Raw genomic sequence first — 24,921 nt, forward strand, 5'->3', positions numbered from 1 at the left:
ATTCTACTTGTTTCAAACTTTTTTCACTAATTTTGCCCCTACAACCCTCTTATTCCATCCATTTATTTTGCTCCTTTTATATCCTAGTATCTTTAGTGATCTTTCTATGATAGCAAGTGATCAATGGATATATAGGTTCCTCAAATAATTGATAGCTAATGGGTAATAAAGAAAAATTTTAAAACTCATGAGTAAAAGTAGTCATTGAACAAATAAGATCCTATGATAAATGTCTGTTTTTAAAGATTTGGTACCATGAATATTAATCATATTATCAAGCTATTGACCAAAGTGATGTTTATGTTATCTTTGCAATGTACAATTACTAAAAGAATGAATTATAAATTCAAAATATAAAAGAATGCATGCATATGCTAAAATTTAGTTCAAACTAACATTTAGGCAAAAATATATTTTTGGAATAAATTTTGCTTCTTTTTATTATCATAATAGTTTTTAGAAATTAATAAATACTATGCCTATTTTGATGGATGTGATATCCTAGTATTTATCTCTCTAGGTGTTATATAGAATTACAAGAGTCATGCATAAAAAGGAGAATAGTAGAATTTTGAATTAATTAGTTCATTATGCTGATATAAAGATTATATTGGTGGCTCTAGTTATAATTAATGCAAGAAGGAGGAATTCACACGTAAAAAATTATTTAAAAGATGAGGCTATTTGATAATTTATATTTTATCATGCTAATATCAAAGACTTTCATTATGAAGATCGGCATGACTTCACAAAGGATTGTTTTCATGCATAATAGTAGAATTTTGAAAGAATCCCCCCATCCCCTCTCTGAAGGCTATTCGAATCTAGCTATAATTGATATAGAATGAAGGAGTGCACGATTATAAATATTTAGAAAGTAGAGTGTTATTTTGTTGGTCCATTTCTTTTGTCATGTTAGGCTACTCATGGTTACGATGTTCACATTTATCATGACGGTTAGCACAAGTTAATGGAGATTGTTATTCTATATAACGATAGAATTTTAAAATTTCTCGCTTCATCATATTAAAAGATTAGCACTCTAATCTAACCATGAATAGTATAAAAAGGGCAAAAGGCATCAGTATGACCCTATTTTAAAAAGCTAGATGTATTTATAATGCAGGCACGGATAAACTTGTTAAAAATCAAGTTTTATTTGTTAACCTCTATTTTTTTTTACCACATTAAGCTAGACACGGCTTCCTAGTTTTGAGATTCATCCTAATAATATGACTTCATAAGAGATTGTCATTCTACACAACAACGAAATTTTAAATTAATTCGCTTACTATATGAGAAAATTGACTCAAGTACCTTACCACGAATAGTACAACGGGGTGAAGAGCACAAATTTGATTTTATTAGTCAATACATAGCATGTTAATCAATTTTGATTTTTATTTGCCATATTAAGAAACTTGTGGCTTCACCATGAAAGGCTCCATCATAAATGCTGTAATGACTTCTTAGAGAGTTGTCATTATACACTTTATCTATCAGAAGACTAATGCATCTAGATATTGTCTTGTGGGGAGATTTTTGGGAAAAAAATAGTACATTTATCAATTTTTATTTTCTTGTGCTATATTAAGTGACTCATTGTTTCATTGAGAATGCTTTGTGATGATGATGGACACGTATTCATGAGAAGTTGTTGATATATACATAAGTGAAATTTAAAAATAATTCACCATAGTGCTTCAAAAAATACTAGCTCATGGGCATAATTATAATTAATACAAGAGGAGGGGGTTAGAAAGATAAAACTATCCAATAATTTATACAAAACAATTGATAAATTAGTAAATCATATAGGTAATAAGAAAAAATCTTCATCCTTTATTCTTTTGGCTGATTGACCTCTCTTGTTAATTAAACTATTAATCTTTTTGTCATAATAACTTATTTTTTATTTTATAATGAATTAAAAATGCAACCATAATCATTCATGCCAAATAATCCCTCCCACTCATGAGTGTATTCTAATTGTTTTTTAGGAACAATGTGTATTTCAAAATATTACAAGATTATTGGAGATGCTAATCTATAATGTTAAATTAATTAATTAATAAGAATGTTGCCTTTAGTTGCATACAAACTAAAAAACTATTATCAAATAATATTATGGTCTCATAACAATTATATGAAGAGGATAATTTTCACTTGCTATGGGAGATAGATTTTGCCTGAAGTATATAGAATGACAAAAAATCTTCTTGAGTGCACTAGAAAAAATGTTGGAAGCACACTATCTAGACATATCAAGGTCACTGATCATATGCAAAAGGCATACCAAACGGTAGCTAATATGGTGATGAGGTTTTCTTTTAGTTTTGACATAAATTTTGCACTGTATTCTATCTTTACGCGATGTGAAAGTTATTGATAGAAGTCTATATCCTCATGCAACATCAATCATATATGACAATTTATTGAAAAAAAGAAAATCAAGATGATATATTGAATACAAGCATCATCAATGCCCTATATTCGATGGTGCAACTATGCAAGTGTGAGTGGATATATGTATTGCTAATTAAAATTTTGTGGAGCTACTTTATGGAACACGAATATTTTGACCAATAATAAAATGCCAATTTGATATTCTTTCTATATCCAAGATATTAGCAAACAAGTGCGGACAACATCTAATGTAAAAAAAAATAAGGTAAAGATAATACAATCATAGGCAATTGCCATGATTTTAAACCTTTTACATTTCAAGTTAAAATGAATTTTTATTACATTAAAATAAAATATAAATTATAAAACAAATTTGAAAACAAAACCAATGTACAATTTTTGGAAACAAATAAAAAAATGTGATATTCAATTATATATTCTTCCTGATATGCTATAATATTTAATCGCATTATAATATTTTAAACCATTGTTTTCCTAATATATATGGTATTTAATCACATATCTCTTTATAATAATATGCTTAGTTATTTGACCACATTTTCTCTACTAGTACATTATTATATTTTTTAATTTTTAAAAGTGAGAAATATAATAATTATTTCAAAAGAAAAATGAAAATGGGTGAAGAATTTCAAAAGTTTTAAATTATTCGTTTTATACAGTTAAATTATTTTATTTTTAGCTTTAGCTAGTATAACAATAATAAAAACTATTGGGCCATATAGACACATGTATTGTATGTTAAAAGATAAACTAAAAATTTTAAGATAGATAAAATACATAAATTAGGTAAAAAGTATTATTAAATTTTAAAAGGGTCCAATTAATTGAGAATTATAAATACGAGATGGATAGAGTTTTTGTCTACCTGATTTGAGATTTTGGATAAAGTAAAGCCACACATGAATGTTAATCATATTTTTTTCACAAACATTCATAAAAAGAGAAACTAAAATATTTTGGCTACAAGAATTATAAATAATTCCAAAGTATATATTTTTCTTATTTAATAATACAATACTCTGTTATTTGTGGGTTTGATAGCCCAGAATTGATAGCAGATAGATGAAATTCCCTAAATGCCCCTATCAAAGGCCAAAATGCCTACATGGTTTGGAGGCAGTTCTCCTATTTCTTTATGTTTTTTTGGGCTTTCAGCACGCGGCAAGAGGAGAGAGAGCCGGGGAGCTTCGAGAGGGCAACCATGGAAGAGAAGGCCCCGAGCTTCAAGAACCTGAGCTCCAGAGAGTACCAGGGCCACAAGAAGAAGGTATATAGAGAGGAAAAAACCAATCTTTTCTTGATTAGATTCCTTAGAAACCCTAGAATTGGCGATTTCTTTTCTTTTTCTTTTTGTTTACTCTGGGATCCACGAATAAACCTAGGTTCTTGATTTTTTTCCCCCTAACATGATGATGTCTTCTTCTAATGGTAAGGTTCACTCGGTAGCGTGGAATTGTTTGGGCACCAAGCTCGCATCTGGCTCTGTAGATCACACTGCTCGCGTCTGGAACATCGATCCCCTCGGTCATGTAATCTCGCTCCCTATATGCGCGTTTCTTTTACTTTTTTTGTTGGGCCATGCGTATGATAGAAGAAAAAATAAATTCGGGTTAAAAGGTTTTGATCTTTACGTTCTTTTTGGGATTTGGTGCTTCTGAGAACCAAGAAACGTATTAGGATTTGAAGATTTCCTTTCAAATTGGCAGTCAACAAAATGCAATATTATATAAGGAGAAATTTTGATTCTTATTGGGTTATTTCGACAATAGGATGAAAACCAGACCTAAATTGAAAGCTATATTTTGTCCTTTTCCGTTTGTCAATTTTGTGCATATGTGGAATATAAAATTATGATGATGTTTCGAGATGTCTTCAGCAAGTGGTAGTTGGAAAATGGTGGTATTCTGGATCGAGAATCTTGTTACATGAATTAAATGACTTTTTTTGCAGTTTTGAGATTGTGAGATTGGTTGTTTTCTGCCAAACAAGGAAGATAAAAGACGACAAAAAAAAAGAAGTAAATTGAACCTAAGCTTCAGAATTGCATTTTCAAAAAGTTACTGCTTCAAGGCTGTAACTTTTTTCACATTAAGGAAATACAAGACACTAAACTCTAGAGAATGAACTCAAACAATATCATTCCCGATACATATTGTCTGATAAGAAAGTATCTATTGCAAGAATAGAGTTTGTTGACATGTCATGCTTGTTCAAAAACCATTATTGGGTAGACAGCTGCTATGCATTCATTTTCATCAGCAAGTATGTGTGGATAGCACAGGTTGCTATGTCGTCAAGGAGATATTCTAGTTAAACTATAGCCTGCTCATAGCAATTTGTGGTGCATTTTCAGTTTAATAATTTTTTAATTGATCCTTTCATTCAACAAATATATTCCTATTCTCAATAGAGTCAATAGCTACAGCTATTCTTTTAAAGGAAAGGACTAATATCAAAAAAATTCAACACTAGCCATACTTAAATTTTAGTCAATTGATGCTGCACACTTTAGTCATTTCTGACCCAGCGATTCTATTAAGTCGTGGGCCATCAATGTAAATAAATAATGCTGCAATGCTTCCTGTTAACTTTGTGTCTTTATATTTTAGTACTTACCTCTTATTCTCAAAATCCAATGGTTCATTATAACTAAAACCTCACTTAACCTTTCTCACTCTTCTCACTCCTGTGACATTCAAGTCCGAGGCAATGACCTCCATTGGGAAAGCACATTGTTTATTTCCTGTTCCTAATTAATAAATACTTCACCACAACTTCAATAAATCTATTCTATAGCAAATGTTTTTTTGAACTTATGACACATTCAAGGTCTTTCTACTGTCTAAGTTGTCCTTAACTCTGCACTATCAACTGTCGTGACTCACTTCCATGAATACACATGAAATTTCAATATCCAAAACCATGTCCCCTCATTATTGGCTTCAAGTTGTTTGATCTGAAATTGCCACTACTGACGACACTCTTTCTAATGAACAAGAACTTTGATTATCATCCACAATCTATTCATTGGCATCCAACCATCTTTGCCTTTCTCCCACCTTTTGATATTGTACCTAATAAATAATAAATTTTGTTGTTACCCCCATTATTTCTTCTTGCCTACAAAGATTATTTCTCTCAAGAATCCTTAACCTAGCTCACATAAATTAAAAATTATGAACAAGGATAAATGGATAAATTGGACATGGCAACTGATGCCAAGTTCTTCAACAAGTCTTCTCCCAGCTGATTGGCTTATTTTGTTATTTGAACATTTTTACAAAAACATGCCAATATTAATGTCAACCCTTCCCCTTTTTGTTCAAGCTTGGAACATGTGAGTCATTTCTCGTCCTCATGAGTTTTGATAATTGGGTTTCCAACCATTTCTCCCGAACTTTCCGAACCTCAACCATTTTGATTTTCCTCAAGATTCATTTTGATTCCTGTTGAGATACTTTCCATGATTAATTGAAGTAAAATAACAAAATTAATGCATTCACCAATCTCAAAGTTCTATACATAACAGTAAGATATTGTCTATTTAGCTTAGATGTTCATATACAACATCTAAATCTTCATTCAAGCCATCTCATTAGCCTTCATATATCCTAACAAGACAGTGACTACAGTTCATGAAAAAGGGCTAGCTAGAGGCACCTTGCCTAGTTCCTTTCTATTCTTTATTAAACCTTTTGGGGCCTATCAACTAGTATAGTCAGATAAGTAGTAATTATGCAATTCCTCTACCACTCAATCAATCAAACCCCATAACCAGTATGAGCTGGCTCACATGATCTTACATTGATAGAAAAATCTATGTATTCCAGGAGATGTGATGTGCATGCTTTAAATTATATGCCAAATACTAATAAGGTAGTTAGATACGGATCCATTCAGTTTGGGTTATCTAATTTTCATCACTAGATGTATGACATGATTACCATAGTCAGTTCTTTCTGATTTGTTTAAAATTAGTTAGATAGAGAAACATCTGTTTTTAATGAGTTGATTTCATGCATTGGATTCTTCCCTTTTTACTTTAAACTAATCAAAGATTTTTTTCCTTTGATGCTGTCATTGGAAAATTTATTGGATCACTGCATTATAAGCTCTCAGAGGATCTTGTCCCTGTCTCAGTCGTTTCTTTCTAAGAACATGCCTCCTCTGAAGAAAGTGCTTTGTTAAATAAATTTTGCCACTATCTATACTATATTTTAAAAAATAATAGTCTTGAAAAGAGCAAACACTTCTTCTAGATTCCATCTGTCATTTTTTATGCTAAAAATACTCTCTCATTTTTCCATAGTGTATAACTCATCCTCTGTCATTTCATTCCTGTTGTTAAAAACAAGAAAAAGGGGGAATGATTTTGGATTGCTTTCAGATATCAGTGTCAGTAGATGCCAATAACCCACTAACGCAATCCGAAACTGTTGTGAAATAGGGTTAGGTCTATTTTTAAAACTGATTGAAAAAACCCTGTCCAATAAAAAGATTTTGGATTGCTTTTGAAAACCCAATTTGATGAAAATATAGAAATATTCCTTTCTGATCTAACTCTGCATGTTAAGAGTCACTCTTTAAAAATACAATATCATTTTTATTTAAATATTTTCTTTTATACTTTGTAGGTAATGTAATCTACAATTTTAGTTTCATTTTTTCCCTCAAATGCACATTGCTACCTGATCGAGTACTTACCGATATATAGGTGTTTTGTGCAGATGTTTCTTTCTACATGTAAATGCTGTCTTAAGGAAAAAAATCAGAGGACAACAAATAAGAAAATATAAAGGAAGATATCTAAAAAATGGCAATATGTCACCTTGAATATATCTTCAGTTTCATAGTGGAATATACCATTTGAATATTCTATATAACCAATGGATAACAACTGTAAATTACAGCATTTCATGGGCTAATTATGAAAGATGTGTGTGTTATGGAGCTATAACTCTCAACAAGCTTTTTTATTCAAATTCCATTAATCCATTGTTGCTATAAGGAGGAAATGATGAGGAAAAACAAATTGGATGTGGTTTGTGCTGAGGTATTCATGAGTTCTGTTTGTTAAAGTGCAGGGCAAGGTCAAAGATATTGAATTAAAAGGGCATACAGACAGTGTAGATCAGCTATGCTGGGACCCAAAGCATCCTGATTTAGTTGCAACTGCAGCTGGGGACAAGACTGTACGTCTTTGGGATGCTCGAAGTGAGTAAATTTACCCTAATTTTGACAGGTCAGGCATTAGTTGGACTGCTTTTTTAATGTCATGCCAAAAGACAATGCTTAAATTCTTGCATTCTTATTTTGTGCTTTCGGCATCATGGTCTTTTTCATAGGGATGCAACCTACGTCCTTTGCCTTTTCTTTATAACTTTTGGGTATTATAGAGACTAATGCAGTGTGTTTTCAAATGTATTCATGATAAAGTTCTTGTATTGTTAATATTTCTGTTTAAGTTGTTTTCTTTTCTTAACATTACCATAGTTGGTCAACAGATATACATTCTACACTCAAGGAGTTACTTGGGGCATGATGTTGCTTAATTTTGCTTTATGATAGGTAGTATCTATTGAAATGTTTGCATAGGCTCGTAAGCCTTGTCTAAATGTAATGTGTTAAATAACTAGTATTTAAAGTGATTCCTGCTTCAGTGCTGAGAGCAGGGACTATTTCTTTGTTGTTCAGGGAACTCTGTGTTGTTTCATCTTGCTAGATAACTTTAGTTCATCCACTACACCGAATTTCACCTTTTTCTCTATCTGTTCAGAACTGGAGAAAAAAAGATGGCCTGACTTCTTAATTTGCTCTACCTACAACATAGATTTGACATATACTGACATCTGGTTTTTCAGGCGGAAAATGCTCTCAACATGTTGAACTTAGTGGGGAGAATATCAATATCACATACAAACCTGATGGAAATCATATAGCTGTTGGTAATAAGGTATGCGAACAAGAACTTATTTACATGCACTTGTACATGATTTCTCGAGTTTGATTAGCAATGGAAAATTCTAGAATTGAATGGGAAAAATAATATGGAAGAGTCATATCAAGTATGCCTAAGAGGATGAACAAAGGTAGGTGAAATAGGGCCAGTGATATCTAAATATCTTTCTCATTTCCTTTCTGATTGAATATGAGAAGTCAGAAAGATGACTACTTAACACGTTACTTTTAGTGATAAACCATTGTGACAATTGCAGCCATTGCCATGTCCTCCTAGCTACCTACTTTTGCTATTAAAATTTTGGCAAGTAGACAATGCTATGGTTTTAGCTGAAGCCTACTTCTATTTTGTACCAACTCCATTCTTTTGTCTGCAGGCATGTGTGCCTTCTTTTTTAATGATGTTACTCATTTCCTGCTTTTCTTCTGTATTTTTGGGTGCATCTATCTGTATCTTTCTGTTAATAAGTGTGCCTATAATCTGTCAGACAATTATTTGAAGTAGCAATCTTGTACACCATGCAATGGCATGAATATGCTTGCTTGTTGTCTGTACCATGCTTTGTTTTTGACGTCCTGTCCGTTCAAACAGAAGCAGCCAAGCCATATGTGCACACATGTTTGTGTTTTATGCTCCCTTATAGCATACTTATTAGAGGTTAAAAGTTCTCTTTCTGTTCCCATGAAAGTGGGATATTGTATATCTGGTTTTTCTGTTGGTATCTCATTAATTCATATTAAAAACAATCTGAAGTGCTAAGGATTGACTTGTCTAGGCTTATATGTTAGACTATGCAAAGTTAAATGCCAAACTTATGTGAACCAGCATTTCACATAACATCTGACTTGGTAAGATTAATTAATTAAATCCTGGTAGCTGTTATCATAAATTATGATACTACCTCCATTTGATTGTTCACCATTGTCTTATTCAATTAATTATATATATATTTTTTTTGTGTGTTTGATTGCTGATAATGCCCTTGTTTTGTTTCAGGAGGATGAGCTTACAATACTGGATGTTCGAAAGTTTAAACCGATACATAGGCGCAAATTTAATTATGAGGTAGTTACCAGTTGATATTTGCTTACTTCAACAGTGCTGAGATCTTTTAGCATTACTTTTTTCTCCTGTTACTTGATCCCTTTTTATTCCTTCCTGATTTTTATGTATTAGCTGACTCTGCTTTTTACACATTGTTGAGAATTAGATCCAAATACTTTTCACCTCTGCCTGCTATAACATGGTATAGCCGTATAGGTTAATTTCGTATACATATATTTGTATTTAATTTCCATGATCTTTGGTTTTCTATCCTTGGAAAGCATCTTTCTCAAAGGCTACATTAGAATTGCATTATTATTATGTTAAGTTCTGTTTGAATAACCAGCAATCAAGCTGTTATTTTCTACTCGTCTCTGTATTAGAAAATAAAAGAGTTGCCATAGGCTATTCTTTCTTAAAGGCTTACTGTTTTATATATTACGGGCCAGTTCCATTGTCCTAGAGGGGGACTCGGCCACGGTTATCAGTTGGATCCGGGAGGGCCCAAGGGGTAATGGTTGCGTCCACCCTTTTGTCTGAGACATCTGGGCATTGGTGAGGGACGAAGGGGCCTTTCAGGCCAAGCATGTTTTCCGTAAAGCCAATGGGGCTGCGGACTGGGTGGCTGATTATGTAGCCAGTCACTCTGGCAGTACCCTATGGGCTGGAGATGGGGAGCTGCCCGTGGCACTCTGTTGTATTTTGTTTTTTGATTTATTGAGTGTATCCGTACTCGTCAGGTATGATCCACCCGTCTTAGCAGCAAAAAAAAAAGAAAAAAAAAAAGGAGCATATCAACTTGGATGTATGTCTTCAGAACTTCTCTTAAAACCTTTATATAGTGAATGTGGCGTTGACATGGTATGGTCTGCTTATAGGTAAATGAGATTGCATGGAATACAACTGGAGAACTTTTTTTTCTTACCACTGGGAATGGTAAGAGTCATCTTAATTCGACCATTTTGTTCTAAGAATATACGCGAGGTTCCATAATTTCACACATTTTCAAGCTTATTGTTAAGTTCCATCGCAGGAAATATATAATAATCCCTCCTAATAGATATTTATTTATTTTTAGCAGGTACTGTTGAGGTACTTGCTTATCCATCTCTTAAGGTGCTTCACACTTTGGTGGCTCATACAGCAGGTTGCTATTGTATTGCAATTGATCCCATAGGAAGGTGATTAGGATATTCTTGTTTAAATTTTCCTTTATCTACTTCGCATTCTTATATGATAATGATTACAAAGTAGAATGCTGGACACTTTCTCCGTTGCACTGAAACTATTCTTTGGTCATTCAAATTTTATTTTTCATTTGGGTTGGACAGAAAATACCCACATAGTTCTCAGATCAGGAAGTACTAAAACTAGTACCTCCTTGTTTTTCAGGAAGATGATTAAAATATCATTAAAAGTTGCTTGTTCAGCACTAACATCAGCTGTCTCACACTCAAAGTATAGCTGCATTTATTGGAATGCTGCTGGGGAAATCGTAGGCTTTTTGTTCTTCTGAAACTGTGTGAAGTGATTAACATTTGTCTTTTTCTAAAATCTTGGTTTGTACCTCCTGTTCTGCTTAGTCACTTGAGAATTTGAAAATAGATTCTTTGCCACTAAAATGTTTATGCTCATTATCTGCACCTGGTCCTAAATTAGCTTTGTATTTTCAGTTATATCCATAATGAAGATTTGATTTGCACCAATCGCAAGCCTTGGGAGTGGGGGTGTAAAACAGTATACAAGGAGTTGAAAACCAAGCCTAGGATTAGAAATAGTGGTGGGATTCTGATGATCATCTTGGTTCCATCCCTAAGCAAAACCATTAAGCTAGAACTTTCACCAACCAATGCAGAAATATGAATGTCGAGCTGAAAAATTGACCATTTAAATTAGGATTATGCCATTCACCACTTTAGGATCTGTATTTTTTTTTTATTGGACATACAAAATGGCAACTCCACTTTTCAGGCTAAGTTTGCTTTGGCATATGCTTTATTCAGCCCAAAGTTCTTTCTAGCCTAAAATTTAGCCAAACCAAGACCGGTGGGTTGACTGTAGATTTTAGGCTTCTGTGTCATGGCTTTTTGGTATCTGAAAAATAAATGTAGTTAAGGGAAACCCCACTATAATGTTATACCAGTTGAAATTATGCAGAAAAAGATAAATCTGTTACTTCTCAATGTTATATATTTCTAAGATGTCTTGGTAAAGTTGGAATGTAATTCTTGTCATTGTGTTATTGCGTTCGGTTAAGTTTTAGAAGTTTCATTGCTCTAGGTATTCTTTCCATGGTATTGTCAATCAGGAGCGGCCCAATGTATTTGGGGGCCTAAGGCCGTTTTGTTTTTGAGGCCTTTCCTGCAGTGGGCCAGCCTAAAGCAAACTCACATGGGGGCCTTTTTCCTTTCCATTTTGTTTTTGAGGCCTTTCTTACGGTGGACCTTCTTTGGGCCGGGGCTTTAGGCGACTGCCTAAGTCACCAAAGGTTGGGCCGGCCATGTTGTCAATCTCAGCTAAAATTGCCAAACATCGTTGTCTTTTAGAGAAATTCTTTCCTTTCAATACCATTGGATGTTTTAGTCATGACTTGCAGCTCTGTTTATGTGACACAAAGTCAAACTATTGAAGGCTAAAACATTGTCTGTTGAATACTGTAGCAAATTCAGATCGAGGTTACTTAACAGCTGTAGTTAGAACATGCAACTCTCTAGGAGACCATGCATGTGCATGCATTGTCATATATGAGGTTTGTTGCTAGATGTGTCTGCATATGGCCAGCATCTGTCAAACCTTGGAAAGCATCCATCAGAGCATGCATATGACCTTTGTCAACTATTTCTATGATTGCAGATACTTTGCTGTCGGAAGTGCCGATTCATTGGTCAGTCTCTGGGATATTTCAGAGATGTTGTGCGTCCGAACATTCACAAAGCTCGAGTAAGCTTTTCCGACTTCTCTTTCTTTTTTTTTTTTGGGCATTCCATGAGTTATTTATCAAAGCAGAGTTACTTAAATTAAATATTAATTTAGGCAATGTTGTTAGAACCATCTGGAGGCAAAAAAAACATTTCATAAACTTGAATGATCATCTGCGTAGAAGCAATACAAAAGCTTCAAGTGAGAAACATAATTTGATGAATAACTATTTGGTAATGTCTATGTTTCAGATGGCCTGTCAGAACCATTAGCTTTAATTACACTGGAGAATTTATTGCTTCAGCCAGTGAAGATCCTTTTATTGATATTGTATGTAGTCCCTGTGAACCTTTGAATTTTGCCCTTTGTTTTTTTTTTTTTTTTTTTTCAATAATTTGATTGATGGTCTTTTTCCATGTCCAGTCCAATGTTCAGACTGGGAGATCAGTGCATCAGATCCCTTGTAAGGCTGCAATGAACAGTGTGGAATGGAACCCGAAATACAACTTACTGGCTTATGCAGGAGATGATAAGAACAAATACCAAGCTGATGAAGGTTCGCTTTGATGGGTCCTCTTTTTTTCCATTTACCTTATCAGTCTCTGTTTCTTTTTGTTTCTTCAGATTCCAAATTCTCAAGGGTTTAATTTGGCTCATTGATTTAATTTATTATATAGCCTAGTTCAACATAGTTGCTTATATTAAACTTTTTAAAATTGCTTGTAAAATTTCTTACATCTTCACAAATCTAGAATCTTATGGTTGCTTCCTGGGTGTTCTATGGGAGACCGAGAGGGTAGGCCCATCCCAGGTAAATTAACCAGGTCCAAATAATAGGTTGCATCTTCCGAGACTTGAACGAAACACCTGGATTCTCCTTCAAACAGAGTTGTGACCACTGGCCCATCACTTAGTTCACTATAGTTCCTACTCGGTTGAACCTAACCTGTATGACAAATAAAAAGGCTTCCTTCTTTCCAATTTGTTTTACAGGGTATTGCAACCGGACCCCTTGGCCATAGTTAACATTGGCCAGAAGTTTTGTACTTTCACAAGGTTTTTTTTTTCCCGAAAGAAAAAGGTCTACGCAAGGTTAAGAGCTGACTATAAGGCCTCGTTGAGCTTTTGATGGATTGTATGCTGATATTTGAAGTGTAAGGAAAGCCCCATATAGATGGGTTAAAGCATTGTCTATTTGGTGTTTATAACTACATAACCAAAGGGTTTTATGCTAGATTTAATATGCTAGGATGTTTTGTACTCATGAGAATGTGCTTTTATGTTGGTACTATACTTCTCTTTCCATGGTACTTAATTGAACTAAAAGAATGCACCTTGCAGGTGTGTTCCGGATATTTGGTTTTGAGAACACTCAGCATTCATAGAGAAGCTGCTACTGCTGCCATGCACAGTGTTATTTCCCAAAGTATTATTGCAACTCATGTATGTATTTTTTTCCTCCTGAAGTATCACTGGCAAAATAGTTTAGTTTTGTGCTTTTATCAGTGAGGTTTCTTTCCTGGCACGTGTTTCTAGTTCTGCTCTAATATGATGATGACATTTCGATCTTTATTCAACTTGGTAAATCGTAGACTTCGTATAATTTAATGGTTTATTAATGCTTTCACTTCCCAGAAAAAAAGGTGTGAAAATAAAACTCTTGACAGGAACCTGTAAAAGAAGCTGATATTGCTTGCTAAGCATATTGTTACAAATAATCAAAAAAAAAAAAAAATCCATGCTTGCACAATAGTTAAAATTCAAATTACAGAGAAATGGAAGGGAGAAGGAATGCAAGAAAGGAAAGAAAGATTCCTGAAGATTAGTAAAAGAAGAAACTGATGCTGATTTGGCTATTGATTTGGATATTTCCAAGGATTGAAGCTGAATCCCGCTGAATTCGAGTTGCATGATAAACTTCCAGAGCGTAGGGATGAAACTTTTCAGGAGTTTATGACCAGGAGTCAAAACGTTGTCAAATTGTTCTCGATACACTTGGGTATCTCCAGCCTTGTAGCCATGCGAGTGCTTTGCCCATCTTCGGGCCGTGAATGGGTCAACCCAGCTGCTGCTGCTGCTGCTGCTGCTGCTGCTGATGCTCAGATCTCTCCCTCAAAGCCCACAACCAACATGGCTTCTTTCACTCTTCTCCTGTATCACCATCTGCTCATCCTTTGATGAAGCTATAACCAACTGTAGTATTACGCACGCCTGTCAAATCCAATGCCTGCCCCCTCTCCTAAGCAATCTCATCAAGAATGCTTCAAACGCATGCATTACAAAACCGTTTTGACATCCCAAACCCAAATCCAAATTGGTGGATTGGGAAGGGAACTCGTAGTAGAGGCGATGCAAGAGGGTGGCTTCTGGTACACGCCCGATCCTCAAGCCTCTTAGTAGAGGCAGTCAATGACTTGTAGAGCAAACCGCTTTCCGTGCAATTTCATCCGCCTCGATGGGCAGCGGCAGTTTGAGCTGGTGACATTGGCCGACCTATCAACTACTGCACGCTGCGAGAAGACCACAAGGGCCATGGATGGATTGCTCGAGGATGAGACTCACTGGCACGCAACCTAATCCATCCGCAGAACTCTCAGGAAATTTTCCAACAGTCTGATTGAGATTTTCAATAGGCTCGATTGTTAAAGGTATCATCCTCACTTGAGAATTTAGTTTTCCTCACCGACAAGCAAACTTTTTTTAGATTGCTTTTCCTTCTGCCAACTTGGTTTAACAAAAATATGAATAAAATATTGCCTATTCCAGAGCACTTGAAAAATTATGATGGAAGCTTACGCGACTAAAATCCGATGATTATCTTTAGAGATATACAATAGCCTTAAGATTAAAATGATCGTCGAAGTCATGACATTATATTCATGATTCATTGATAACCATGCAACAATTAAGCCATCAGAACTTCCCTTATGCAAAGGATCCCCGACTCTTTAAACCCCAACATGAGTACTTGTTTTCAACTAAGATATACTTACGTTTTGTTGCAAGCTCATTGATGCATCTGCTTGTGTAGTGACCACTACTCTGCTACTTTGTCTTGATCACATCTGATAGTCAGAAATCAGCGGCACAGATCTTTAACAAAATTGTGGTTTATGAATGCTGCTAAAAGTACAAAATGATTCAAGGTGCTTCTCCTACAGATGATCGCAAACTGATCCATAGGGGAACTTGTAACTATCTCTCCATGCTTCAAGCAGAGGAAGCACTATAAGTTAAATGACTTTTAACTTCGGTTTTCAGTCACAACAAAGAAAGGACCACACAACCAACAGAGCAGGATCATTGTGCCTTTCTATTTACCATTCTGGGCGCCAACTCCAGTGACAACTTGCTCAGCCCATTAACATTGTGGATGAAACCAACTCCTCAAATGCCTTGTGACCACATCACTGGTTGCTCAATGCTCAGTGGAACATCATATTTCAACTTCTTCCTAGACGTGCAGCAAATTGGCCTTCAGATTATTAGAAACATCAAGTAGACAAACTGGCCCATTGATCGCATTCTTCCAGGTCATAGAAAGCTTCAATGGCTTTGGTCCCCAAGACAAACAGTCTTCTAGGTATAATGACAAGCTTCTCCCCAGTCCAAAGTTGCTTCCTTCTGGAGCTCATTAAAATTTTCAAAATATAATAGACTGTTGCTCCATAATTTTGATCACTTGTTCCAGTTAGATCAGACAAGGCGGCCCAACAGGTACCTACCAAAGGAGATCATCAAGAGCCCTCACCATTGCTTTCAGAGCCTCAAAGACAAGTAAAAAAGACTGTCAATCAGGTAGGGATTGGATCATATGCAGGTACTCCATCTCCTTCATTTGTGGGAGAAGCACCTCTTTGAGCATCCCATATATTTCCTTAGCTTGGGGGTGCGAACGATCACCGACGTAGAACACATGATTCCTCATCTTCACTTCTATCTGGCTGAAACCAGGCACTTTCTTCACCTTCTTCTCTTTCATCATCTTCCTCACGCGTGCCACATCATTCCACTTTCCATGTGATGCAAACACATTAGCCAAAAGCACGTACCCCCCCGACCCAGAAGGGTCTAGTTCAATGAGCTCCTCACCAACATGGCTTGCCACCTCGATCTTCTCATGAACCTTGCATGCCCCAAGCAAAGCCCCTAAAACAGCTTCATCGAGCTCGCCTTGTGGCATCTCACTGACCACCTCCTTAGCTTCTTCAATGAGCCCTGCTCGACCCAGCAGGTCCACTAGGCATGAGTAGTGCTCCGCCTTCGGTTCCAGTCCATATGCTCGGCTCATTGAGTCAAAGATTTTTTTGCCCTTGTCAACAAGACCAACATGGCTGCAAGCTGATAATACTCCCACAAAAGTAATTCCATCAGGCTTGGCTCCATGTCTCAACATCTGCGCGAAGACCTCCAATGCACAATCACCACGCCCATGGTTCGAGCAGGCCAGTATCATCGATGTCCATGATACAACATCCTTGGCATGGAGTATCTTGAAAGCAAGCCAAGCCGAACCCAGGTCACCACTTCTAGAGTACATAGTCACTAAAGCATTCATGAGCGAAGCATCTTTTTCGTAACCGATCTTGATGGCTTGTCCATGAATTTGCTTTACTTCAACAGTGCTCTTGCACATACCCAAAACACTAGTTAAAGTAGTCTCATTTCGCTTCACTGGTGAGCGAAGCATGATGAGGAAAAGCCTCAAAGCCTCCCCTCGATACCCATTCCTTGCATACCCATCAATCACGGCATTCCAAGTCACAACATTCCTTTCAGGCATTGCATCAAAGAGCTCCTGCACGTCGCTCATGCGGCCTTCTTCTGCATATGCCGTGATGATCGCATTCCATGCAGCAGGGTCCTTTTTTGGCATCCTATCAAAGAACTCTCGTGCTTTCTCCATCAGCCCATTTCGAGCCAGACCGGTCACCATGATAGTCCAAGATACTGCATTTCTTCGAGGCATTAACTGGAACAAATCCATCGCTTCGCTAGCATGCTCACTATCCAAATAACCCGAAATCATTACATTCCAAGAGTACACGTTCCGATGCGGCATTCTGTCAAACAACTCGCTCGCCTCACCAATTCGACCGTTTTCCACACAACCTCTCATCATAGCAGTCCAAGACACAACATTTCTTTCCGGCATCCGATCGAAAAGATCTCGGGCCTCTGTCAGCATCCCGTTTCTGGCGTAGCCCAAAACCATCGTTGTCCAAGACACGACATTTCTTTCCGGCATCTGATCGAAGAGCCGCCGCGCCTCGTCAATTCGTCCAACCCGACAGTACCCGGACACCAAACTGGTCCAAGAGACCACGTTTCTGTCCGGCATTGCATCGAAAATTTTCCGGGCTTCAACTATCCGTCCAGCTTTCACATACCCGTCGATCATCGCCGATTCCAACACGACATTCCTCGCGGGTGCTTGCCAGAAGAGCGCCTCGGCTTGCGGGAGATTGCCGGATTGCAGGTAGAGAGTGATCATGGAGGCATAGGTGACGACATCCCTTTGGGGCATCCGATCGAACAGAGCGCGGGCTTCGTTGAGCCCTCGGCTTCGGCCGAGGGTGGAGAGCATTAGATTGCAGCTATAGACGTCGGGTGGAATGGGGTTGGAGAAGAAGGGATCGACGACGGTAGGGAACGGGATTTCCGTGCGGGGTTTTGGGAGCGGATTGGCATCGGACCGGATCGGAGGATTGAACGAGATGGAACGGAGAGAAAGATGGGAACTTTTGAGACGGTGGGGGAGGAGGAGAGGAAGAGGAGAGCACCGAAGGTGAGAGAGGTGATTCATGTTCTCCGTTTCGCCTCATCTCTCTGCTACTGCGTGTGGTGAGAGCTTTTCATTCTTTTCCCACCTCGATAATCAAATCTTTCAAGGTTTTCGAGTACCGCTCGGCGTAACCCAGAATGAGCGCCGGAACGGGTTCTTGTGCGCTATTCGTGATTCATGAAGAGCTTTAGGGCGCGATTGGTCGGAAATCGTACCGAATTGGTCGGATCCCGAATGGATCGAAATTAAAATCGAAATGATATATTATTAGACATATTTGGTTCGCAATGAAAATCTAAATTGGGATTGGAGTTGAAATTGAGTAAAAATTAAATTTTGAAAATTAATATTTTTATTTTTTTTCTAGAAACGAAATAAAAATGTATAGCTTCTATTCTAGCCGTTTCAATTCATTCCAAAACCACCTAACTTGCTCCTAACATCTATTTACCTTTTTTAGGTAGTAAATAACCACTCCATATATGCTTTAAGATCAAACACGTCACTAGTAACCAGCACTCAATTTACCAGGTCGACCAATTGGCATGCTTAAACTCATGCCTAAAGTTCACTTGTTAAAGATATGATTAAGTAGTCCTAGTAACTGTCTGTGTCATCAGATCTAGTGCTCTTCGTACCACAATGAAACTTTGCCGTAAACCATGCAGAAGTTATTTTATTTTAAGTTTTCTAGAAGCATTTCTTAATATAAGTGAATGCAACAGTATCCCAATAAAGCCCCATTTGGCAAAGCTTTTGGAGAGTAAGAAAACATCTTCTCGCTCTTCAAAAGTACTTTTAGATAAAATAAAAATATTTAGTAAAAATATTGAAAAGCTGTTTTAGCTTTCTGAGTATTTTTAGATAAAATAAGGATGTTTGATTTAAAAAAATCAAAAAAATGTTTTAATTTTATTAGCAAGCTAAAATAGCTTTTTAAAATAAGCTCCATTTTGAAGTTTCTCCAAAAAATCACTTTTAGACCCGTCTCAGAGCTGTTTTGAATTATATTTTTTTTATTTTTAGACCAAAATACCCACGATAAAATAAAAAAATTAAAAATAACAATATTAATATATAAATAATAATAATTATAATATTATATACTTTTATTATTGTATTACACTATAAATATAATATTATATTACATTATACCATAATACATTGATATATTATGTTATATAATATCAAATTTGGTAATATTATTATGTTATAGTATACAATATTATATTACTATATTATAATAATATTATATTATATTACAATAATATTATACTATATTATATATTTATATATTAATACATATTATATTTTATTATGCTCTGCTGTATAATAGCAATATCTTTTATTGTTACTTTAAAAATACAGTTACTAAATAGCAAATAGCTTTTTATAAAAACTCTACTTCTAAAAGTTTCACTTCCGAGAGCTTACTGCCAATAGCTCTTCCAAACGAGGCCTAAATATATTTTCTTTTAATAGCTTCAATAATAATATCTTCATACAGATAGTGTTTATCAGGGCATTTCTTTCTGACAATTTCTTCTATCATCAAACTAATATTGATTTGGCAGAATGTGTTACCCCAAAGAGTTGCTAAGGAGTGGCAATGAATTATGTGCATCATCTAAAATTTCAAAGTGAGTTGCTAATGGCAGGAAAAAGGGCATTTCAATGTTCTAAAAATGAGACCGAGAGATGTAGGAAAAAGAAACCAAACTTTAAAAGCCTGTTGGAAGGAGGATATAGAGGCCTGCAGTTCTGCACAGTTTTCTATTCTTCACCATGTTCAACCATTGGACTATATTTCCTGTCCATAGGAAGAAGAGTATCCCTATTATAAATCTAGAATGCATAGGAACATGGAAAGAGTTTTCGGTGTGCATATACAAGAATGGTAATGGGATATCAAACTTCAGTTTGATGTTTCACTGTTGTCGTAGGACTGATATAATCAAAAAGCTGCACTTATTTGGTGATTCATATATTGCAAAGTTGTCCTGCAAGTGTTTATGAAAAGTACTCTGCGAAACATTACTTACAGATTACTGTATTGAATGTGTTAAGAATCTCCTGCTTATGTTCAAGTCTTTTTTTAAAAGTGCTTTAGGTTATATTACATTACAGATTATGCTTGGGATAAATTGCATATCAAGTATAATTTTCTTTGTTACAAAATAACAGGAATTTAGGCTTGTGCAAATGCACTCAATGATTTGAAGTTACAGAACCTCGAAACCAATAGAGCATAACAATTCGGGAACAGACAAAGGTTGCATGACTAATCCCATTTGCAAACTCAATTCTAATTGGCATCCCATCAATAATTGACCCTTCCCTTAGTTATTATGATCTCGTTGAGTGAGATAGAAGCTCAAATCAATTTCTTAGGGAGCAGTGGTTCTTCGTACAAATTTGGCTTAGAAACCTTGAGTCCTCTCAATGCCATGACAGCATCTTCCTCTTTCTTAAAGTTGACAAAGGCATAGCTCCGACCTGGAATATAGGCTCGCGATTGGTTCGTGGGAAGCATTTTTCATCCTATGAATACGATTCTTGGGAAACAAATTCCTAAAAAGAAAATGCAAAGAAAAGTATTTTTGGCATGTTTGGTTGACCATAGGAAAGTGACAAATTTCCAAAATGCTTATATTTGGTTGGCCACATGAGAAAGTTATGTATAATTCCTATTATATCCTTAATAAAAATTAAGTCTTTAATGACTCGTTAATACTTCTTTAATGCTGAAGAGTCTTTTTAGAAAAAAATAAAAATAAAATGATTTCCGCCTCATGAGAAAGTAACTTTTCCATATTTCTAATGGAAAAGACTTTCATATGAAATATAGAAATCATATTTCCATGGAAATACAATACAGGAACAGACAAAGGTTGTCATGACTAATCCCATTTGCAAACTCAATTCTAATAGGCATCCCATCAATAATTGACCCTTCCCTTGGTTATTATGATCTTGTTGAGTGAGATACAAGCTCAAATCAATTTCTTAGGAAGCAGTGGTTCTTCGTACAGGTTTGGCCTAGAAACCTTGGAGTCCTCTCAATGCCATGACAGCATCTTCCTCTTTCTTAAAGTTGACGAAGGCATAGCTCCGGCCTGGAATATAGGCTATGTTCTGTATTTCCCCGAACCTCAGAAAATGCTCTGAGAGAGTGCTACGTGGTGCATACTCATTGTTTGATCTGCCCCTTACTCCTCTTCTTCTTCCCATCTGAAGGCATAGAAACCATCATCTCCTCTCTCACTTCAACTGTTATGACCATTTTTTAGGTTTAGGGTTTCAAGGGGCGATCTGGGGATTGAGGTTTTGGAGGTACAGAAGGCGAGCATATGGGCATAACAGAGGAAAATGGAGTACTACTCTAAAGATCTAATCAGGTTTAGTAACTTTATTTTTTGGATACATATCTAACATCATAAACGAATTATAAGTATTAGGGAATCTTAGCTAATTATTATGTATCATGATATAGAGGGCAAAAGCTGTTTCACAAGTCAACCAATCACTCCTTCAAAATTCTATTAAAATTAAAACTAAGGCGACAGGAATTTGTGAATCAAAAGATATGCTTTTAGTCATGCATGAAGAATCGTCATAGGTAGTACACAGCACGGAGAAGCGGGGAGGTGGGAGGGGGAGGAGGTTACATTGTTCCCAAATGCAAAACTAAGGCAATAAGTCCCAGAAGCACAAACAATTTAAGCCATAACCCGTCACCAGTCAAAAATGACAAAATCCGAGCAAATTATTCAATTTATTCCCCTTAAATCTCCTAATATTGTTGAAGTGTGTGCTCTTCGTTTTTTTCACTGATCTCTTTGACTAAATTCTTTAAATTATCTCAATTGGTTAGAAGTATGAGGTTTGCCAAACGTTCCATGTCTTTTTATAGAGAAGCTAGACTACATTGATTTCTTCTGAAAGCTAAAAGAAAAAAATGTTGGTTGCTGGAGGGAATCTACATTTATCCCACTTTGCATCACCAAAGCAGCAAGAAGAGAAGAAAGCAAGGATACTAGTCAAATCCAGCCCTGAATGAGAGGGTACAATCAAAGTTATCAGGTTTAAATTTAAGCTAATAAATTTTAGATTTATTTATTTATCCTTAATGAGTATGAAGACTGGGGATTCACCACTCCCTTTGAATGTTCCCTCTTATCTCACGTTATGAAAAAAAATTATTTAAGAAAAAACTTCATCCATCTAATTTTGGTATTTCACCCAATAATGGTGTGAGAAGTCTTCAATTCATCTCTGCACAGAATCAAAATGTTAGAAGACTGCTGAGTAATCCAACACATAACTTATATCAGAAATTCATCTGATTTAAAATTTGCCACATATCAAACATGTGGGAACTGAAAAAAGATTACTGGAAAGAAAGAAAGAAAGAAATGTGGGATGGAGAACCATCAGACGGCACTTGCTGTCCACAAAGGCGCATGAAGCGCTGTTCAGTCCGCATCTTGGTTGGGCCACTTTTGTTGTGGCCCACATCACCTGGTCCTCCACAATATAAGAACAGAAAAATAAATAAATAAATAAATAAATATATATATATATATATATATATATATATATATATATATATAAGGATTGATAACCTCTTAATTATCAATCTATCCATTTTTCTATAAAAAAATATTTTTATTTTTTATAATTCTTAAAAAAAATTTACAATTCCACATCAACTTACCCTTTCAACCCTCAATTAATACTCTCTTTCTCCTCAGTATACATATGCATACGCATAAGTGTGTATATATATATATATATATATATATATATATATATATGGTATTAATTAGAGATTGAGAGAATGAATTAATATAAAATTGTAAAATTAAGAGTATTTTTTATTCCAAAAAAAGGACAGATTAATAATTTACCAGAATATCAATCCCCCACCCATATATATATATATATATATATATATATATATATATATATATATATATATATATATATATCAAAAAAAAATATATATCGATAATGAAAAAAATATCAAAAAAAATTCCTAAGACAATTCCCTACCCAACTTTGGATCCGGAGAGATCTACGGGAATAAGAAAAAAAAACATTAATGCGAACAGGCTCAGATAAATATGGGTTATATGTCAATTGTCAGCACTGATTGAATCAGAGTGGTGCATGACTGTGTTTATCGTCACTGCCTACGAATGACGGGTACGATTAGAAATCTCCAAAGAAAAATTGTGTAAAAGATGAAGAAATAATGAAAGGGTGAAGAAATTGCGGAAAAAATATTATGAAACTAAAGCAATTCGACTCAAGAGAGGATTGCTCTATGATATGAATGGTGGAATTGGGAGCTCAGTGGAAGGAGAAGTCGTTTAATAATGGGGAAAGGCTCACGGCGGGATGATTGATGCATCTCGCCACTGCCCACACCTTTGTTTTAAACTCATCATCGCTTCAATTCCTCGTGCCACCCCATAGAAAACCCTTTTTTTGGGAAAAAAAATTACATATCAACATATAATAGTAGGCAGAAATTTATCAAAATTAGATTCTGATCAAAGATCTAAAGAAAAAGCACAATGTTTTTTTAAGAACACAGATTTCCGGCATCAAAAACAATATTTCGAATGAAAAATAAAAAAGAAAGATAAGATTGGAGCAGAAGAATACAGGGGCTTCAGTGTGTGTAACAACATGAGATCAGATCATCGACGCGCGGCCTCACTGAAATCCGCTAAGATCTTTGAGATCAATCATCATCAGCCGCCAAAGAGAACCAAGAAAAGCGTTCAGGAGATCGGACGAGAAGGAAAGGGATGGTGATGGGAGGTAGGAGAGAGGTCGAGCGAAGAATGGAGTTAGGGTTTTAGGATTGATATCACGAAGTGAGGATATTGAGGGCGTATATATAGGGGACGGGGAGCCGGGAACAAAGGCGTCTAGGGTTAGGGTTCCGTAGAAGGCCCGCCTGCCGACTCGCTCTCGGAGTCTCTCAGACGATATAATTAATCTTGGCCGTCCGATGAATGTGATCCACGTAAACCGCTGGCTCTTAACGACAACATCCGAATTGGTTTAGGAGACTGCACCGTAGTTCTAGAATTTTACTTTATGTTAATTCTTAACAAAGTTAAAATTAAGGGGTGTTATAACTAAAATTTTCATAGTTAGCTCTTACGCAATTTTAACTTTTTAATATCCTCAAGGGGCTTGTATGTCAAATGTTCATGTCTAATGCCTACAAGTCCAAGATTAGCCTACATTGCACCAAACTTTTGAAAGACAATCTTGCCTATAAGTACTTAGAAGATGTTAATACTATTTGATTTTGCATGCGCTCATGCATGGAGGTGCAAATAAGCTGAGCAGCTTGCTTGACTCGGATCTAAGCTTAACTTAGACTTGATTATTACTGAACCCGAGTAGCAAAATACCCGATTCACATAATATATATTTTTTGCATATATTATTTTTTTGTAATATATATTATTAATTTAATATTTTAAATATAATATTATGTTATGGTTTATTTTAACTATATTTTTTAATTATGATCACTCGAGTATGGTTCGGTTATTATTCGAGTTGAGTCGAGTTGATCTCAAGTTTTTTTTTTTTTTTTATCAAGTCAAGTTCGAGTTTGGATATTAACGCTCGATCGATCTCAAGTCTTAAATTTCGAAGCCGAGTATTTTGAATTGAGTCGAGCTCGAATCTCTAATTACTCAATTTGGCTATATTGCACCTCTAGTTCATGCACATGACTATCCGAAGCAACTTC

At 35.7% G+C, this 24,921-nt stretch overlaps 2 protein-coding genes, 1 long non-coding RNA gene and 3 other non-coding genes across 7 annotated transcripts; 1 reads left to right on the forward strand and 5 right to left on the reverse strand.

Moving 5' to 3' along the window:
* Nucleotides 1–3,563: 3,563 nt before the first annotated feature.
* LOC103702358 (THO complex subunit 3) lies at nucleotides 3,564–13,948 on the forward strand. 2 transcript variants are annotated; one of them, XM_008784763.4, is made up of 11 exons: nucleotides 3,564–3,697; nucleotides 3,864–3,959; nucleotides 7,515–7,644; nucleotides 8,292–8,383; nucleotides 9,386–9,454; nucleotides 10,312–10,369; nucleotides 10,512–10,614; nucleotides 12,287–12,373; nucleotides 12,604–12,682; nucleotides 12,776–12,908; nucleotides 13,694–13,948. In XM_008784763.4, the coding sequence occupies exons 1-11, from the start codon at nucleotides 3,566–3,568 to the stop codon at nucleotides 13,735–13,737; spliced, it is 1,023 nt and encodes a 340-aa protein (XP_008782985.2). In that variant the 5' UTR covers nucleotides 3,564–3,565; the 3' UTR covers nucleotides 13,738–13,948. The 2 variants fall into 2 exon arrangements, with proteins under 2 accessions (XP_008782985.2, XP_008782986.2); XM_008784764.4 differs by having other exon boundaries at nucleotides 10,515–10,614.
* A 1,243-nt stretch (nucleotides 13,949–15,191) lies between these two features.
* LOC103702357 (pentatricopeptide repeat-containing protein At4g02750-like) lies at nucleotides 15,192–18,823 on the reverse strand. The gene has a single exon (XM_008784762.4). It carries the CDS (start codon nucleotides 18,156–18,158, stop codon nucleotides 16,143–16,145), a length of 2,016 nt encoding a protein of 671 aa, XP_008782984.2. The 5' UTR covers nucleotides 18,159–18,823; the 3' UTR covers nucleotides 15,192–16,142.
* Nucleotides 18,824–21,966: 3,143 nt separating this feature from the next.
* LOC120111294 lies at nucleotides 21,967–24,106 on the reverse strand. The gene is made up of 2 exons (XR_005512449.1): nucleotides 23,811–24,106; nucleotides 21,967–22,658 (listed from the first exon to the last, which is right to left on the reverse strand). It is a non-coding gene; the product is annotated as an uncharacterized LOC120111294 (long non-coding RNA).
* Nucleotides 23,250–23,334, reverse strand: LOC113462430. Its single transcript, XR_003384745.1, has one exon. It is a non-coding gene; the product is annotated as a small nucleolar RNA Z221/R21b (small nucleolar RNA).
* LOC113462432 lies at nucleotides 23,488–23,596 on the reverse strand. Its single transcript, XR_003384747.2, has one exon. It is a non-coding gene; the product is annotated as a small nucleolar RNA Z152/R70/R12 (small nucleolar RNA).
* LOC113462431 lies at nucleotides 23,813–23,906 on the reverse strand. The gene has a single exon (XR_003384746.1). It is a non-coding gene; the product is annotated as a small nucleolar RNA R11/Z151 (small nucleolar RNA).
* Nucleotides 24,107–24,921: the final 815 nt, after the last annotated feature.

This window comes from Phoenix dactylifera, chromosome 7, assembly GCF_009389715.1.
Source record: "Phoenix dactylifera cultivar Barhee BC4 chromosome 7, palm_55x_up_171113_PBpolish2nd_filt_p, whole genome shotgun sequence".
Lineage (NCBI taxonomy): Eukaryota > Viridiplantae > Streptophyta > Magnoliopsida > Arecales > Arecaceae > Phoenix > Phoenix dactylifera.